The sequence below is a fragment of the Telmatherina bonti genome (genome assembly GCF_933228915.1).
Source record: "Telmatherina bonti genome assembly, chromosome: 4".
Taxonomy (NCBI): Eukaryota; Metazoa; Chordata; class Actinopteri; order Atheriniformes; family Telmatherinidae; genus Telmatherina; species Telmatherina bonti.
The window spans coordinates 19,270,046-19,290,342 of NC_136622.1; the positions used below are offsets into that span (position 1 = coordinate 19,270,046).

Genomic DNA, 20,297 nt, shown 5'->3' on the forward strand with positions numbered 1-20,297 from the left:
TCAAAGCCAGTGTGTCCTTTTCTTAGTTTTTAGTAAAAATAAATGAATAAATGAAAAAAAAACAATGGGCTACATGGTGTTGTAGTGGTTAGCACTGTGACCTCACAGCATGAAGGTCACTGGTTTGATCCTTGACTGGGGAGAGGCTCAAATGGTGTTCTTTCTGTCTAGAGACTTCATGTTCTCCCCATGTATGCGTGGGTTCTCTCTGTGTACTCCAGCTTCCTCCCACCATCCAAAGACATGCATGTTAGGTTTATTGGTTACTCTAAATAATAGCAGTGAGTGGTTTTTTATTTGTGTTGGCCCTGCGATGGACTGGTGACCTGTCCAGGGTGTACCTTGCCTTTCGCCCAAAGACTGCTGGGATAGGTTCCAGTTACCCGCAGCCCTTCATCGGATTATGTGGTTTCAGAAAATGAATGAACGAATGAAAAAACAAAAAAGCTTGAAACCGCTCCAACTGTCCAACACAGAGGTAGTTGACAGCTCACTTTCTGTCTAATTTTTAGTGATTGAAGAACACTGCAACACCAAAGAGGAATCCACCACCACCAAAAAAAAAAAAACCAATCGCACACTAATGTTTGGCTGGACCACCTTCAGCTTTGTCTACAGCAGCAATCACTGTGGCATTGTTTCAGCAAGCTTCTGCACTGTCACATTATTTCCACCCAGTGTTGCAATACATTTTCACCAGGATCTTGTATTTCTGATGGGAGAGTCTGACCACCGTGCAAAGCCTGCTCCAGCACATCCCAAAGATTCTCGATTGGGTTCAGGTCTGGACTCTGTGGTTTTTACTTTGTGTGTGAAAATGAGCTCATGCTCTCTGAACCACTCTTTCACAGTTTGAGACTGATGAATTCTGGCATTGCCATCTTGGAATATGGCTGTGCCATCAGGGAAGAAAAAGTCCATTGATGGAATAACCTGCTGTTTGAGGATATTCTGATAGTCAGTTGACGTCATTTGCACACATAATGCTGCTGAAAGATAACCGAGACCTGACTGGCTTCAGCAACCTCAAATCATAGACTTCCCCCTCAGTAGGCACTAGGCATGGTGGTTGCATCACTTCATTACTCCAGTGTCCAATCTTTCTGCTCCCTAGCAAACTAAAGTCTTTTACTCCAGTTACCCTCTGATTAGTGCTTTAATTGTGGCTGCACAGCTGTTTTTCTCTGCCCACATTCTTCCTCAAATTATTCCCCACTATCCTTGCAGTTTTTAATAATGTGTTGATCAGTTCATAACACGATTTTAATACTTTCAGAAATCTCTTTAGATGTTTTCTCTGCTGGATGCATGCCAATCATTTGACCCTTTTTAAACAGACTGACATATCTTCCAGAACCAGTTAAAAGTAAGTTTGTCTCAGAAGTGCAGGTTGTGCATGCAGAAGGCCTTTTACAGCTGCTGCCTCTCATGGAGAGAAATTCTTCTGCCACTTTAGATCTTACATCATGAGCCATTCCTGCTGCTATTTTCGCCTCAGTGACAGTGGGGTTCCTTAAGGGATATCTGGAGAACAATAACCAAGTGCTATGTATTAAAAATATGTGTGGTACAAAATTCCAAGGTAAAGGTCTTCATGTTTACAGGACCCTGTGCAGCGTGTTACCTGCCTCTAAATAAAAGCTGAGGCGATGCTTGGCAGTTACAAGCAGACCAGGCTTTTCTATCTGTTTTAGTTCACCTGTTTCATCGGGCAGGAGATTCAGTGCATGCAATCTGCATGTTTGCAACTGAAAGCAAGTGGCAAGGTGAATAGTCCGACACAAGGTGAGATGGATTTACTTGGCTTGTGAGCTGAGACGAACAGAAAAACAGAAAGAGTGACAAGAGGAAGTGACGTGTGAAGAGAGAGGCACACACTGGCAGAGGAAAATCAGGGTCAACTGTCAGGATGCATTGATGCTGAAAGAAAGCAAACTCAAGTGAAAAGCCTGTGGTCTGATTTTCTCAAGATGAGTTCACACTATCCTCATACACAAACATCCAGGTTTGTGGTAAAGAACAGTGTAACCCACATGAAGCAGACAAATACAGCTGCATGTGTTATAGGGCAGTTTAGTGACAGTTAATCATGGAGGATTAGTCACGGCACAAGGCAGGAAATATATTGCTGGAATTTGAAAGCGTTTGATGTGACTTATCAGATGGGCATGGCTATGTGCTTCTGTTGGCCAAATATTCACTGCAGCGGCAGCAGTAGAGGACACAAACAGGAGTGGGGGAGTGCATCAGCTCACAAATTAATATATGAGGAGCTTTCAGTATTTTTTGTTTTCAGGTCAGTGATGCTGATTTGAAAAAGAAAAAATCTAAATGAATATATTTGATATAATCTTTAATCTTATTAATCTTAATAATCTTATTACAGGAAAACATAACGTCCAGCCTTTTGGTAACAGGTCACTCTGGGACTTTGTTAAATACCAGCATATAAAGACCCGCAGCTGGATGGTGTGTCCCTATCATTTAATTCCATCATTACATAAATAAATAAATAAACAACACCCATGGATATTTGTTTTTATTCACTAAAAAATAGAAGAAGCGAGATAATGGCACAGCCCAGATAAAAACATAAAGAAACAAACAAAAAAATATTTAAACAACCCCCAAAACACTTGCCTAACTTGAGATTACTGAGAGGTTTTAAGAGGATGGGAGAGGATAACAGAAAAAAAGGAAAGAAATTAGAAAAAACAGAGAAATTTAAATAAAGGCAGAATGGGAGAAATCAAGTCCAATTTGCAACATTATCATGTTGAAGGTTTACCAGAAGGAAATGTGAGAGGACTGTAATGGAAAGAATGGTAAAATGAAAAATAAAATAGAGAGGAAAGACAGTGGGTGATGGAAAAGGAAGGTTGTTCTATGAGAAGAAGAGAAATTGGTGTCCTGAGATAGAATATGGGAGAGAAGGGTAAAAGATAAAAGAATAAAAGATAAAAGCAGAATACTTTAGAATTAACCATTAATGTATGAATTCAGGAGAGATGACAGTACGTGAGATGCGTATCATTAAAAAGCACATCAAAATGATGACAAATCAGAATAATAAGAATATTAATATTACACAGTATTTAAAAGTGATATATTTATATTTGATAAGAGGTGGGTGGGAGACAAGCATCTTCACAGATATATTTACCGTTTTAAATGCAAGTATCTGTTGACCTCAGAGAGAACCTAAAAACAAATGGTGCAATGCATTCCAGGGCAGTCAAACATGGAGCATCAATTCGTTTATGGGATGTTTAATGCCCAGTTGAGTCAGTCATTCCCAAAAAGCTTGGGCCTACTGAGGCCCTGAAAAATAGAGAATGAATTGAATGGAAGTTTATAAATTAAATGTTAATTTTATTTAATATGTGTGCCATTTGAAGCTGTTCTCATATTTTGGATATTCTCATCAATTATTGAACATTTTTGAAGATTTTTTAAAATGTATTTTATGTCCTACATGTACAGCTGGCAGACACGACATGAAACAAATCATCTTTCTCAGGCCTCAACATTTAAGGTATTTTTGGATGGGCCAAGGCCATTTTAAGAAACAAAAAAACTACCTGAAAAGTGAGATAACCTATCACAGAAAAGAAAAGAAAATACAACAAAGTTACCATCAAAGTTACAAACCCCTGGCTCTGCTAGGGGAAGAGGGGCAGCAACATTAAAGACATAAGATAAATTGGTGGTGAACAAAGGATTTAATAGGAACAAACTGACAAAAACTGACTTTTTCATGCATAGACAGAGTAGAAATGAAAAGTCAAGAAGCATTTTTTTACCCAAACAATAAATGCAAAGAACAATTCAGGAACAAATTTTTAAACAAAATCATATCTATTGCTCTTTTATCAGCATAATGGTCATCGTTCTCTCTGTTTTCAGACACTTGTGTACACATTTGGTCTGGATGACAAGAACAAAACTGAAAGAACCCAACTAAGTGTCAAACTGAAGCAAACATTACAAGAAAGGATGGTCAGCAACACCTCTTTCTGCATTAGTAGTACATGCAATGCAGTCCTGGCATCCCTTGTTGTGGTTCTTAACTAGTACTAACAACTTTATTCATATAATAACTGACAATGACTGACAAGATTGTTGTCTGGGTCAATCGTCAACCTGTGACCCCAGTCTGCAGCTTAAAGATGTTATTGATGCTTTGAGAGGTTAAGTGCTTTAAACTCCTGATATGTCAATTAGAAGTACAGAGGTGGAAACATGTAAACCAGAGCATGTCTGTTTGACCTCATTGTCTCTTACATATACCAATACCAGAATGAGATACTTTTCATTCTCAGGACATACAGGCACTGAAGTATAAAAAAGAAAGAGCAAAGGTGTGACTGGGTGAGAGAGAGATGTATTTGATAGAAGGAAGTGAATAAACAACGATGAAAGTGACATATTTCTGACTGACAGAGACTATGAGTTGCTGATTACATGGATAACTGAACTGATGTTTACATTTGATATTATAATGTTGGACAGCTTATCTGAAGCCCCTTTTAGTTTTTGTAAGATGATTTATTCATAGTTTGCCAAACTCTAACTTTTAAACTCTGACTTATTCACCTTATGAAGCAATAATAGGCTGGTATTTTCTCTGTGACTATTCATTTTCCACATCATTTAACATGGTAATGATGGCAAAAAATGATCATTTTGTTAGCTGATATATTTTTAAGAATACATACTAGCAATGTAATGGTAAGACCAACTGCAACATTAACTTTGTCACATTAGGTTTGCTGTTTGTGAGTAACAGCCAGGAAGGAATAAAAGCTACCTCCAAAATTCTCATTGTATTAACCCATTTTAACTGCATGTGTAAAATTACTTTTTGGGACTAATACTCTAAATGTGGCATGTTGTTTTGAAGTATACAATGATTGAGATGAGCATCCACAGCAAGTCGATCCTCCCTGCTGTTGTCTGACACAGTTCCCAGTGAATGGGCCACAGCAAGACCTGTCTCTCCACCTGTCTCCCCCAAACATCTGCAAACACTATCGGCACATTATGTTCAACATAATGTTAATAAGAATCACATTGATTGTTCCTGCCATTATTGCAATAATTGGGAGCCCCTACAGTATGGGGACTTAATACTTTATAAAATATTACATTAAATCTAAGTTCCATTCTGAGAAAAATTAAAAGTTTGTCCACTAGTTTTTCCATCTTATTAGTAGTTTTTACTAACAATCAAACAGACAGATCAATATTGGCAAATACAACTGATGTTATTTTTATCTTCCAGTGCTTATCACAACTAATAGAGTAAATACGATAAAAGTGTGGGAGGAGAGTAGTCTGAATTGGGTTCTGGAGCAATGCTCCACCTCATACATCGAACTCAATTTGCCAGCCGCGAGTGATTCCAAACCAGCTTGCAACCCATCCGCCGGAGAGGCTGAGAAACTGCCCCATCTGGCTTCTCCTGGGAGAAATGCACGCTTCGGTCCATTATTTCTGTTCACTCGCTCACCCGCAGTCAGGTGATACCCTGCAAGGGTAACTATTGGCTCTTGTCTCAGACCTTCCCCGAGGTGGTTGGAGGAGTGACGAACACTCAGCACGTGACCTCTACAATGAGCTTCCTCCCACACCAGGAAGTGAGGCGATGACCAGAGATATATATTACCACTCCAAAATAATACAGAGCTTAAGATGGTGCAGTATCGTATTTACTTATATCGAGGGAAACGAAGGACGAAGAGGTACTCTTTTATAACAAACGAGCCTAATAAAGTGAAGAGATGTAACAAGCCAAACATTGAAACAGAAGCTTAAATTTCATGGGAAGAAATGCATGATGGGACATAAAGGTAAGCTGTTGCAGGAGCGCTCCACGGGGAAAAATGACACTAGTCGTTGCTTTTCAGACCTTAGGAAAAGCAGAGCACGTATCTTGTCAAAATTAGATAATTAATTTTGTGGACATTGACACGGAAAGTCGGAAAGGTCCAACATTTACATGAATTAAATGAATTTATACATTGATATCTACGCAGTCGAAGTAAACCCAATTAGTTTTCATTTATTCAATTTAGTCAACTGAAAACCCCTTATGATTTAGAAAATATCAAATGAATAAATTCAAACAAAACGAAATATCAAACCCAAAAAACAAAACAGATAAGCGACTTCAAGAATTTCCCATAGTGCTTTGCTGTTTCGAATATTTAAAACATTGTCCTTACTCCAAGCTATACAGCTAATCGCGATAAGGAGATTTTATATTTCATTAGAAAGTCATACTTTATAAGGCTGCCATTACGTGTAAAATCCATTTTTACGTGGCACCATGATCGTAAATTCTTGTCGTCACTCGCCCTTTATATCTCCTCCTGGCTCCCCGTTTCATCCGGGCATTCAGAAGGCTTGCACTCTGGGCTACATACAGAGAACGCGTTTCTCCCACACTCCGCCCAGGGGAAAGTCCCCGGACCCGTGGCAGAAAGTGTCCTGGTTGAATCCAGCGTTGGCGCGCGCCATACCGAAGTAAGCGGAGATGTTCATTGGAACTGAGCTTGGTACTCGCGCGCCGACTTTGTCAGCATTCATAGCAATGCAAGCGATTTCACGCTTCAACAGAACGGGGCTCATTCTCCGAATGCACATTTTTTCCCCCCATATTTCTGTTTCTTCCCATTTAAGATTACCAGCAAAACAACTTTAAAAATGCATTAAATTACATTAAAATCCCAATAACATGAATGGAGCAACTTCCAATGTGTAATAGTATTGTTACTAGAAGAGAGTACTTGACAGCAAAGACCCAGCACCAGAGAAACGACTTTTCGGTTTTAGACGTGTTTACATCTCCATCGTGTGGTACAAAATATGAAGCACAGCTTAGTAATAAGCACTAAGTAGTGCTCGGCAAGCAGTTTATTTTAATCTGACATCACATATAAATTGTATATAGGAGAATAAGTCTTGATAAATAAGCCCTTTCAAACCTTTTTAATTTGACATTTGATTCTTTCCCAGAATTTGCAAAAGAAAATAGCAGCTTGCTTGAACTTTCTATTTATCTAACTGACAAATATGCATCTCAGAATGGTTATTGTGCATTTTGCAAAGTAATTCTGCGTGAGCTTGAATTTATTATAACCTTATGATAAGAAGTAAACTTATCATCATAAAGTCTGTCAATAGAATAGAAGTGGCAGAGAAAGCAACCAATACAGGTGCACAATATGTATTGTCATTACTGTTCTGTACTGTGTGTACTGAAACTGGCCCACTCGTCTCCATTTTCTATAGTCTCACCTTTCCGGAAGAACAAAGATGCTTTCAGTGCTACTTACATACCACTAGAGGGAGCAGCATATCTGCAGCATCCATTCTAATACCCACTGACATGAGAACACACGCTGACACACATGGACAGACTGTACACTACAGGATTAGATGGCGTACAAAAAGATTACAGTGTCACATGGTAGACCCTCCAAATGGTGGTTTCCAGTAGCTTACTACTCCCTTTGAGCTATCCCACAATTCACTTGGAATGGGCGTAGGTGCACGTATCAACAGCATCACAAAGGTTCAGCTCCTCCCTGCTGTATGTTGGAGGGAGGGAGAGACAGTGGATCAGGGTCAGATGAATTCCAAACTGAGTGGCGGTGGCAGCGTGTGCAAATGAAGAGACCAGGGTGTGCATGTGTGTGAGAAAGACAAGTCAGGGAGGGCTGGAGAGAGAATAGTGTGTTTGTGTATGTGTATGAGACAGAGAGAGACAGGGAGGAAATCCAGGCAGGAGGAAACGTTTGGAGAAAATCAAGAAGGGGAGCAGTAGGTAAAAAAAAAAAAACAAGACAAGAGAACCCGGTAAGAGTGGGAAGATGGCTGAGCCAGAGCTGAAATCAAGAAGCAGTCGGGAGAGTGTTGCCAAGGCGGCGAGCCAGGAGAAGATGGGAGGTAGGTAAAGTGCATGCTCACTCCCCTGTAAATGCCACATGGTGCAAAGCTGCATTATTCCCCCACATGCTCTGATGCAATATTGCCTGATGCAAGAGTGGAACTGCAGAGTTTATGGAGCTTTTGCGGTGCATCGTGATGTTTTGGGTGTGTGATGGTAACAGGTGACAAAGATGGCAGGTGTGGGTATACAAGACATTTAACAAGAGAAGTAGGGTATGTATAATAAGAGCCCTTCTATTATTTCCCCAAATCGGATTAAAAATGAATTGTTCATTCTTGCTACAGGACATAATGTTCTCACTGTTCTGATACATGTAGTCATACAAGTTTGGTGGTATATTTTTGTCAAGTTAAATAACAACTCAGCAGGAAGCTTGCTTTTCCACCATGTTGGTCACTTGCAAAACTCTCTTGTCTGATCTTCTCCTGCTCTGCTGTCCTCTTGTCAACAGCAACTGACCAAGATGGTCTTATTGTGGAGCAACTGGAATCACCATCAGCCCCCATGGTTTCTGCACCAACTGCTACAACTCCCACGAGCAATCTGCCCGACAAGGGTGAAAAAATTGAGCTCAAGCGCAGCATTACCCTCTTCAACGGAGTGGGCATGATCATAGGCACCATCATCGGCTCGGGCATTTTCGTCACTCCGACTGGCGTTGTCAAAGAGACCGGCTCAGCTGGCCTCTCCTTGATCGTCTGGTCTACATGTGGAGTAGTATCTACCATGGGCGCCTTATGTTATGCTGAGCTGGGCACTACAATTGCTAAGTCTGGGGGAGACTATACCTATATTCTGGAAGTGTATGGTGAACTTGCAGCTTTTCTTAAGCTGTGGGTGGAAATGCTAATCATTCGTCCATCATCACAATATGTGGTGTCACTAGTGTTTGCCACCTACCTTCTTAAACCCCTGTACCCCACCTGCGCTGTGCCAGATAGTGCTGCCAAACTCATTGCCTGCCTGTGTCTAAGTGAGTAAATGATGCTGCTGGGGGTTACTCTTAAGAGCAGCTTAAGAAAATAAAAAAGTTATTTTAACACAATTTTTTGGTCTACCTCACTGGAGGTGTGTACTCCGCCAATTTTCTTATTGTTATCTGTTGTGTATCTTTCCACTTCTCATAGCTTCCCTGACATTTGTGAACTGTATCAGTGTGAGGGCAGCCACCAAGGTCCAGGACTTGTTCACAGCTTCTAAATTATTAGCTCTGATCATCATCATCCTCTTTGGTTTTATCCAGATTTTTACAGGTAAGTGTCAAACCGATTAAGAGAGCAATGAACTCATAGAAACATCTGTGTAGATCAGATTAGTGCTACTATATATGCCTTTTACAGCAGTGACATTTTTTTTCTTGAACAAAAACTAGTTTGGTCTTAGTTTTTGTCACTGATATAAAAGTTTTACACTAATAATGATATGATAAGCCAAGCAGAAAAACTGTACAAGTTAGACAAGTCTGAAACTAAAGCCTGTAAGACAGGTTATTGCTTGTGGCCCTCTGTGAAAATATATCTAACTCGGTGGGCTGTTATGTGTTTAAGTGTTAAAGGTGACGTGGTCCTTATGAAATGCGTGTATCATTAGCCTCATTTAATCCACAGAAACCTTAACATAAATTTTAAAGGTCAATAAAAGTGTTTCTTAACCTGCGTTGTGCAAAATATCTTAAGTCAATACTACTCTTTTTATATTATAATTGTTATTTCCAATAATAACTGCATTTAAACTGTTCAGAAAATACTTTTAATTTGTATCCTTTATCTCAGTACGCAGTGATATAAGTTGCTATTCTCTTTATTTCTTGTATTTACAAGTACAGTATAAAGGATTTATTTTCTGTCTCTATTGAGCAACAAATTGTTGACTGACGCTAATGTGCCTAACGAGGCAGACTGCGGTCCTTTCAGTTTGTTAGCACAGTTGCTGAGTCTGAACACAAGGCTCGTCTGTCTATAGCCCTGTGATTGAGTCTTGGTGTGCAGCCATGTGCACATGCATCTATGTGCGTGTATTTTGAGGCTGAATGCTGCTGTGCTTAATTACTTTCATACATATCTTGTCTGCACAGTGTTTAATGTAAGAGGAGATGTAAGAAAGTATTTGGTATGAAGGAAACTTATACAAAATGTGTGGATAAAGTTGTTGATTCACACATGCTGTTTCAGCTCCATTTAATTAAAAGGAAATTAAAAGGAAATGATTTGTACTTTTCTGAGTTGAAACAGTAAAAGGACTGAATCTGGCCCAGCCACACCATTCAGAAAGAAAAAAAATGCGCGGGAAGACAGTGTGACTCTTAAGTGCGGCGTGCTACATCTGCTCCTCTCACTCCTCCCTTAAAGACACGCCCTCCACTATTGTGTCCCACACTATGTTACCATGGTAACTAGGTGGCGAAGCTTGGGGCTGTTGTTACAGTTTGGTCTGTGAGAGCACATGTGATAGAAGGACAGAGTGAGAAGGTAATTTGTGTGTGATAATCCTCAGTGACAGGAGAGTCATTAACATCTGAAAGAGGCAGGTACAGAAGAGTCGTGCACAGCCTAGACTTCAGATTTATTTCCCCTTCATCACACACATGCACAGATTCTTTAAAAGTCTCACTCCCTGATGATCCACCAAATCTACTGGCCGCTGTAAATAAATGAATGGACTGAAGTTTGCTTATCACACATATTTCTGCTTATATTGAAATGTCAGTTTGGTCAGAGTTGATTAGGTTTCTGCACATGAAAGAATATGCTCTGCTTGCTAGTTTCTGGTTGAAAATGTCAGGTATGTCAAAGGACAGGCAGCACCACACTGGCTTTGGTACATGAAATAAAACTTGGTGCTAGCTCTGAAATGGAATCCATTATGTCTCTGAATAGATAACTCACGTTAACTAAAACTTCATCTGAATGCTTCTCTTTCAGCTGTCTTTCTACATCTCTTTTCTTCTGTTCATGTGCAGGTGATGTGCCCTATCTCATGCCAGAAAAAGCATTTGAAGGCAGCAAACTGGGAGTAAATAATATTGTCTTGGCACTCTACAGTGGTCTCTTTGCTTTTGGCGGCTGGTGAGACATTTATTGGCTTTTTGTACCTCATAGCTGAGACTTTTTTGCTTTGCAGAATGATTATTTAAGCCTTCACCCAATCTCTAAAAGTGCCGTGCTCTTTTTTGTTTTTTATTCTAGGAATTACCTGAACTATGTAACTGAGGAGATGATCAATCCAGAGAGGTGACATAAATGTGATGAAGGTTGATTTCAGAATAGTAGAGATTCTCCTGTAAATATATGCCGATGGTATTATTACCCTCATTCATGACAAAGTTTGTCAACCATCAGAGGTCTGCATGGAGATACAGCATAGAAAGTGACATAAGAACAAACTTGGTTTTATTCCATTTAATTGCATCACATCATTGAATGTTCCAACTGTTTTGTCCATTCCTTGCATTAAACCTCAACTCTAGCATTTTAACAGTCATGTTTCTTTAGTATGAAATCTAGCATGACTAGTTGCTCTGACCACACATGATGTTTTGCGATCATGTTACCTTTTCAAATGGCTTACATTGAACCTAAATTCAAACACTGCTCTCAAATAATATAGTCTGTAATTGCATAGAAAATATGGTGTCAGGATCTTCTTTCTTCAGATGACCTTTGATCCATCCCCCAACTTCCATCAACAGGAACCTGCCCCTGGCTATTATCATATCGATGCCTATAGTAACGGTGGTGTACGTTTTGACCAACTTGGCCTATTTTACCACCATCCCTCCTCAAGTCATGGTCGAGTCAGAGGCTGTTGCTGTGGTGAGAATGATCCACTCAACCCTAGAGCCATGTAATCTTCATCTTAACCTTGCATGTTTTTTTTCCACAAAGTGTGAACTGCTTTCATGTTCATGCAGAGTTTTGGGGAGTATCATCTTGGTGTGATGTCCTGGCTGATTCCCGTCTTTGTAGGATTGTCTTGCTTCGGAGCTGTCAATGGATCTCTCTTCACTTCGGCCCGGTGAGTATAAACAAAAATACTGACATAGTTTTGTGCTACGAGGGGAATGACGGGGAGTGGGTGGGTTGTTCAGAGATCTGCTGCTGCTTTAGGGTGGAAATTTTATATAGGTCAAAAGTTTCTGTGGAAAATAACCACTGAGGACAGGTTTCTCTTCTAGCTTGTTCTATGCTGGAGCCCGAGAAGGTCAGCTCCCTGCTGCTTTGGGACTAGTTCACACAGACCTGTTCACACCTGTGCCATCCCTCATCTTCACAGTAAGACTGCTGCTATAGACAGATGACTTGACATTTATTTTTATTAGAGAAACTCACATTTATTCCTCCAGCAGTGGTTGTATTGTAATAGATTGTATGATGTTTGTATTTATGATCAGGCAAAAAACTAAATGCAATGTTTTGTTTTTTTCCCCTTTTGTTAGTGTTTCCTGTCTATGATGTATGCCATTTCCCAGGACATCTTCTCTGTCATCAATCTGTTCAGCTTCTTCACCTGGCTGTGTGTTGGTATGGCCATAGCTGGCTTGGTCTGGCTGCGGTTGACTAAACCCGACCTGAGAAGGCCTATCAAGGTAAAGTTTGAAAGTTGATCACAGTAAATGTAAAAGGCTCAGTGCATCAGAGCTTTTTCTGTGTGAAGTCCATTTCATAAGACATGAGATTGCTGAAGGGTGACCCCGACTCTATGTGAACTTCAGCCAATTTCTTTGTCTGCCCAAACAGACATCTAAACTACCTCTTGATTTATGTATAAAAGCTGTTATATCTTGGTTTCATAGTTTTTCTGTTACTGATCCAGATTCATAAAATTATTTGAAACTATATTTCTTACAAAAGTGTAATGTAATTGAAAAAAAAGCAATCAAAGAAACAAAAACAAAGAAACAAACAAACAACAACAAAAAAAAAACAACCTGAATTTCAAAACAAATTGGATGCTATATGAAATGTGAACTAAAACACAATAAAATTTATTTCAAATTGCCAAGAAAAATACATTATAAGGTAGGGTCAGAAACCGTGGAAAAAAAACCAAAACAGTACAAGCAAGCCACATTTTGAAAGCACAAAATTATAAAGTCCTAACCCCTTTCTTCAGACTTTCACCCGAAGCCACGCCCCCAATGCTTGTTGCCAGTGTTTAGTATGCTAGCTAATGTAGCTAGCTTTGTTGCCTTTACAAGTCCTGTCCATTCCACAATGACTTAATTTTTTTGTTTTTGTGTTAGAGCGTTAATCTAACTGGCTGCAGTTGTGCAGTGAAGGGGAAAATACTCCTGGGCAACATTTTCTACCCCACCTTTAAGGAATGTTGATATATAGAAAATAAATTAAATATTGAAAACATTGTATGTAACTATTTCATCAAAGATAATTGCTCATTGTAAATTTGAGGACCAACAAAAGAGTTTCAAAAAGTCTAAAAAATAAAAAAGGAAAAGTTTTGTCAGGGTTATGTTTATCTTTTTTCTTTTTCAACAGCCTGTTATGTGCGTTTCAATTACACCTAGTACTGCGCAATACGGAAAATCGCAATGAAAACCGCTAATTGGAACATCTACATTTTGAAAAAAGTCTCAAATATCGATACAAAGTTTTTGCGCTCTCATGAGGTGGTTTTTCAGATGTTTTAAATATAGAAAGTGTAATGGAAACACTTTTTTTTTTCACATTTACATTTCCCCTGATGTGATTTGGGGATTATGACCACTTCATTTTCAGTAAAGATGGTGTGGTGTGAAAAAAAATAGAAAATGTAAATTTGAGCAGCAAGAAAAGAGTTCCAAAAAATCTAAAAAAAAAAAAAAGAAAAAAATAAGGGAAAAGTTGAATCAGGGTTATGTTTATCTTTTTTTTCTCAACAGCCTGTTATAGTCTGGAAACTCAGGATGACAAATGGTAAAAATGTAATCGAAGATTTGTGACCCAGTTCATGCCATATATAGGATTCTAGCTGCTCATATACATATATATTGCATTTGTGTTGGAATATTAATTTTGCTGGTATGAATAGCTGTGCATTTCATAAATCAGTGGTTTAGCAGTTCTGCCATATGTGAACATTATTGTTAATCTCATTATTTCAGATGCCATCCTTGTGGAACTAAACGGACTTGTTAACAAGTCAAGAACAAGAAGAAAAACATATTTAATGTGATCAGTGACAAGACTTTACTTCTCCATCAAATGGTTATATCTATCTCTAAAACCATTTCTCTTCCAAGCACTCCTTTCTAGATCTGAAAACCTATGTTGTCAGAATAGGCAGAGCATTTTCCAAGAGAACTGATTGGTCAAGAGGCGGTGCAAGAAAAATATTGCTTTTACCACATGGGTATCGAGCAATTCTTATAGCCTTGCTGTTGATACTGATATGATATTTTGATTAATTTGGATTGATCTGGTCAGCCCTACCTTGGCTAGTTACCGTGGTAAGAAGTGATCCTGTGTGTATAAAGCCTTGAGTTAACCTTAAAGTTATCTTGATAAGGGAAAATCCAACTTTGTAGTACATGTCTCTGGACTGCAAGCAGGCCAGACCAGCACCTGAACTTTTCCACCAGACTACCAGTCAAAGGTTTGGACACATTTTCCCAAAAAGTCCACGCTTTTGATAGGTTGTGTACAAAGAGATGCTGCTTCAACATTGTCAACACAGTCTAGCTGAAATGTAAGGCCTTCCCTATCACAGACATGGTAAGGATGGGAGCATATGTTGCTTTAAATTCTCTATATACCTTTTGGTAAAGTTGGTGCCTATTCAGATGTGAAAGTCTTCTGTTTCTTAACACTAGAAAACTCACGTCCAATGCTTAACTGATTGTCTGATGCTTAAAAAGAATCTGGAAACCTCAGATGTCTACAGAGAACTTTTTCTCCTGAGTACGGACAGGAGGGGGCTTTAAGAAAGTACTGTGTTGTTTCAGTAATTTCTCATATTTTTATGTCCCCTTTTTTTGGCATCTCTCATATGTGAAAGAATTCAAATTCAAAATATTTTGTCTTATTTTGTACAGATAGCCTTCTTTGAAATGAGAAACATTAACTTACAGCCCTACAGTAAATGTGAAGAGATACCCACATGGTGCCTGCTAAACTGGCTGTGCATAACTTCACCATGGAAACGTTTCTCTCTCTCTGACATCACACTACAAAATGCCCTCTCATGTAAAGTGATGGCGTCACATTTCCGAAGATTTTATCAATATCTGTTCGCAACGTTTTCACCTTTGTTTCCTTCTGTCTTAAGCACTTGTATTTCGAACCTGTCTTTCTAATCAATGGACCAATAATTTCTCCTTCATGAGCTCAACTGTTGTGAAAAATTTGTGAACATATTGTTTTGAAATTAGCACAAACAATATCAAAAGTTTGACATGTGACTCTGTGGATGTGAGTTTAATAGGCGAGAAATCACTCATGAAAATCGTGATACAAACAATATCACATGGAGTGAAAATCTACAAATGTTACAATTCAATAATGCTGCAAGGATTCCCTCAGGAAAACAATGATTAGACAAAATATTGTGTTGTAGTTCTAAACCTCGACCTCTTTCTCGTGACATTACAACACACTGATTCGTTCAAGTAAAGGCAAAGCAACATTAGTTCTTTTTCAGTTTTGCATGAGTAACTGCCTCATAAAAATGGTGTCTGTTCACACCTGAGTCAGCATGTCAGCTCAAAACTGATTAAGCCACTTGGCAGCCCTTTGAGATACCACATACTCTTTTTTCTTCACGTTCCAGACTTTCTTGAAATGTATTGCCATCAAATCCAAGATGAGCTGATATTGTTCTGGAGGCAGTAAAATGTCTTCCTTTTTATTTTAATTTCACCCTGCCTTCTCATTTTTCTGGTATTGAAGTTCAACAAACTTTAATAAAAAGTATAGCTGCAGGAACTGGAAATTCTCAAGTAAATACAGGTACATCAAAACTGTACTTGAGTCAAAAACAGAGTAGCTTTAAAGCACTTAGATAAATATTCAAGTTATGTCTTTATCAATATCTTCATTCATTATATGCCTCATTCCATCATGCTTTAACATTACTTAGTATTTGTAGTCAGTATCAGTTTCCTCAGTTGATAATGGTATTTCTGGCTCTCACATAACCTCCTGCTTTGTTTCCTTTCTTTAGGTGTATCTTTTCGTCCCTGTAACTTTCGTGTTGGGGTGTGTCTTCATGATTGTCGTGTCTTTTTGGGCTGCTCCGTATGAGTGCCTGATAGGCAGCAGCATTATTCTCACAGGCATTCCTGCATATCTACTGGGCTACAAGTGGAAGAAACCCCAAATGGTTAAGAAGATGCTGGGTGAGTGAGATACTGCGTTTGTTTATTTTCAGTAGTGTCTCTGTCTGTTTGTTCAGGCGAGGCTGGAGAGGCATTCCTTACGGTTTGTTATAAAATTCATGTGAGAATTTCAGCTGGAGCACACCTGCGGACACTGATACGCTTTGTTTGTTTTTGTTGTTGCTGAGAAGGGCAAGGTTTTAATGAGGTATTAGATAAACTCTGACAACATTTGACCTGGCAAAAGAAAATAACTGATCAGATGAGTGTTTCTCCTCAGAAATCTTCACAATGTTCTGCCAGAAGATCTTCATGGCTGTTCCTGAGGAGAAGGAGCAGTGAGAGGCGACTGAGTGATGCTGGATGGACAGAACCAGATGAAAGTCATGTTTGGAGTGTTTACATTCGTTCACTTGTGATTTGACTGCCACATTTCTTTTTAATTTATTTTACTAGGTCACTGTGGCAGAATTTCATATCTAAAAGAGCGGGAAGGCAAGCTTCGAAAAGCAGAGTTAATCTCACGACCTCATCTTCAATATTAAATCAGGAATCAGCATTTACATATTTTCCACTTCTTTTTTCATTAAATTGATCTGTCAGTTACATCTCCTTTAAGATTGAAACATGCATAAATGTTATTGGAGAGATGTGCTTTCATCTTGAGATTATGTGCCACGGGTACATAATTATTTATATACTGGAAAAACTAAATCTGCACACAATACAAGCTACTGGCCTACAGGTTTATTTTCACAAGTGTACAAATGAGTAATTTATAGTAAAAGGAAAAAAATAGTTAACACCTGTTTAGAAAAAGGTGATGACTTTATCTGTCAGATAAACTCAAGGACTTAGCTACAATCACTAATATCTCAGATAAACCAATGTGTAGAAATATCAGTACGGATAAGGAAGCATCGCACTAGCATAGCACTGATTTTGCTTGTACCTATACTAATATTAGTTTTAACTAACACTTAATTCCATTTTTATATTTCTTTTCTAATTTCTGGTGTGAGCCTGCAACCCTTACAGTGCAAACTAAACTGAGACGAAACTGTGTTTGTAACGTCAGGTTTAGGTGTGTTGCTGTCAGACAGGCCTGTTTCTTATATCATTTCATTTCACTGTCAAACCGCTCAGTTTGTTGTGTCTGTGATGAAATGACGATGAAAAGCGGGGCCTCTGAATGCGAGGTGTTATTACAGGAAGCTGAGGACCTGTACAGATATCACTGTAGTGGTTGTATTAGTATTTGTATTGAATGTATTTTGTTGTCTGTGCCAGCTGTGTCAACACTGATATTCCAATTTTATGACCAAAATGAATGTTGCAAGTTTAGAGACATGGGCTCTAAATAACCCCTGATGGAAGTAGCCCCAAAGATTTGAAAAAGTAAAAAAGCTCATCTGCTGGGCTATGGAATTTTATGGGTCAAATTAACCAGTAACCAACATGTTAAATGATTGTATAAACAGTAAATGGAGCGAAATTCCTCCAACTTTACAGACAAAGCTTTCAGCTATTTAAAATGGCTAACAGCCCCAAAAAGGAGAGACTTATGGTAAGCATCTTCATTGTGTTAAATTTATCTTGTAGCATCCATTTAGTGATTTGGAAATGAAATATGTTTCTCCTTTTTCAAAAAGCACATTCCTCAATGATCATCTTTTTTTTTTTTTAATGGAATTGCTAAATTTAAAAATACTAACATAAACTTTTTACTGACACAAAAAGCCAGAAGGAAGCACCTTTATAATCAACAATCAAAACTAATTCTGCCAAAATGCAATTTGTGTTAAATTAAGCACAACTATACATAGTATAGCTTTTAAAAAGTAAAGAAATTTGTGTCCCTTCATGAATGTGGTAAATTGGGTTTGGAATATAACAAAGAACACTTTGTGTGTCTAAAAGATTAATTCAAAGACATTCATTTTTACTAAATACAAACTGCTTGTGCAGACCTCAATGTACATTTATGTTATGCAAAACATATTGTATTTGTGTATGTATAAAATATCACGATATGTATAATTGAATAATTCCTATAATTTGCCTGATAAAATGTTATGGAAAAAGTAGAAAACTCCTATTTTTAATCAAAACATTGAAAGTGGTTATTGTAACTGTTGTATCTCAGTGACCATGGCGGGTACATGTAACAATAAAAGTATTTTCTTCAAAATGTAATCGTCTTTTATAAAGCAGACAGCAAAAGTGGCATCCTCCTGAAAGATTAATACCTGACTGCAGCCTGATGTATAAATACAACAACCTAATATATTGGTATGAGTTAACAAAAGGCCAGACAGCTTCACAGCAGATAACAGTTTCAAACAGAACAAGCAATACCAAATCACACGATAGCCTTGATCAAAACAAGGATATCACAAGTGCAATTTTCTCAAAGCGCAGTCCAGCAGCATTACTATCTTCTGAACCATCAAGTGTTTGGGTAGTGCTCTGTATGAAAGGCTCATTCTTTCTTGTTTGTCTTGTCTTCGTTGTTGGCTGTCAGACAGCGATGCTTCAGAAATTTGGGCTGTCAGGGGAGTTCATATCTGTCTGAGGAGGAAATGAGAAGCCCTGATGGCTGCTGATGGAACTTGCACACCTAAGCCGCTGGACACAATATTAGTGATGGAAGATTGGACAAGAAAAGAACTAATATTGCACATATAGGGTGTAAATTAATCTGCCAACCTTTTCTGACAAACAAGGATATGTGTTTTTTATTCATTTTTAGCATTATAATCACAGCATTGTTTGGTCCATGTTTTGTTGATTCTGCTTCTAAAATGTGGCAAAGTTAGCCAATTAGTTAATCACTTTCCTTCACAGTGAATATTGTCCCATTTTGGATAACACAAATCAGAAAGAAGCATTTGCTTTGGTTGACATGTATGTAAACATTTTCCTGGAGTTTTCAACTATATAAAACACAATGAAACAGTTATTTCACTGTGAAAACTACATGGTGCCAGCAGATGGAGACAGAGGTCCAGTTAAAGAAGGATGGAAAACAAAAACAAGGTTTCACTCACTTAGTGGTGCTGCTATCAACGAAAACCTGATAAAGCCACGTATAAGGTGATGCAAGCAAATACAAATATCCATTTTTCTAGTTTTGAATATTAAAATCTCTTGGCTGTGGAAACTATTTTATTGTGTTATTCCAGAACTTAAATAATATTCAGCTCCCAAAAAGAAAAAAAAAATCTTATTTAAGAGCAGCACATCTTTACTGCCCTAATAAAGAAAACAGAAGACAAAAATAAAAACATTCCTGTGAAAATGGTAACAGTTGGATATTTAAGAGCTTTTCTTGAGTGTACCTTTGCAGTGTGAGTGTGGACTGTGTGACATGGTTCAGTTCCTTTCCTCGTGATTAAAAGATTTAACTAGCCTAATTTTGTACTGTAATTAAATGCACTTTTTGTCTTTTGGGAAGGGATTGCTAACAAATGCAGTTGAAAATAATGGCTGTAGGGGGCAGTGCATCATCATAACCACGTTGGAACAGAGAGGCGAAGTGGGGGTAGGGGTAAGAGGGAATGATAGATTCCATTTCTATTCTACCTTTAATCCAACTGTGAAATTCATAACTAAAAGGCAGTTATATTTTCTTCTAAGGTAGTTCTCTGAAAGGCTGTGCACTGCAGCATAAACTCGAGTTTCATCATCACACCTCTACTCTAAAATATGGCCAGCGGGCATAAATATGTTTCTATATTGATTTGGTCTGGATTCAAAATAAAAATAAAAAAAGAGACAGAAATAACTGCAAAAAAGGCCAAAGCACATTAATTGAAGCCTAAACTCTTCAGCTAATAAGCCATATTACAGCAGTCACATTAACTTCTGCAACATCAAAGATAATCCTCCTAATTGCCCTCAGACACATGCAAAAGAGAGAGAATGCAAAGTTATTTCATACAAGCTACTGCAGCTATCAGGCATTGCTCATCAGTAAACATACAAATTTGTTAAGACATAAGAAAAAATGATCGAGACGATGAAAAT

General features: G+C 38.3%; 1 protein-coding gene across 2 annotated transcripts; it reads left to right on the forward strand.

The window, feature by feature from the left end:
- Positions 1-5,710: 5,710 nt before the first annotated feature.
- Positions 5,711-18,413, forward strand: LOC306755517 (large neutral amino acids transporter small subunit 1-like). Of its 2 annotated transcripts, XM_079239927.1 has the most exons (12): positions 5,722-5,852; positions 7,297-7,953; positions 8,409-8,930; positions 9,085-9,210; positions 10,917-11,022; positions 11,143-11,187; positions 11,646-11,769; positions 11,868-11,971; positions 12,132-12,228; positions 12,393-12,542; positions 16,115-16,289; positions 16,549-18,413. In XM_079239927.1, the coding sequence occupies exons 2-12, from the start codon at positions 7,878-7,880 to the stop codon at positions 16,608-16,610; spliced, it is 1,587 nt and encodes a 528-aa protein (XP_079096053.1). In that variant the 5' UTR covers positions 5,722-5,852; positions 7,297-7,877; the 3' UTR covers positions 16,611-18,413. The 2 variants fall into 2 exon arrangements, with proteins under 2 accessions (XP_079096052.1, XP_079096053.1); XM_079239926.1 differs by having other exon boundaries at positions 5,711-7,953.
- Positions 18,414-20,297: the final 1,884 nt, after the last annotated feature.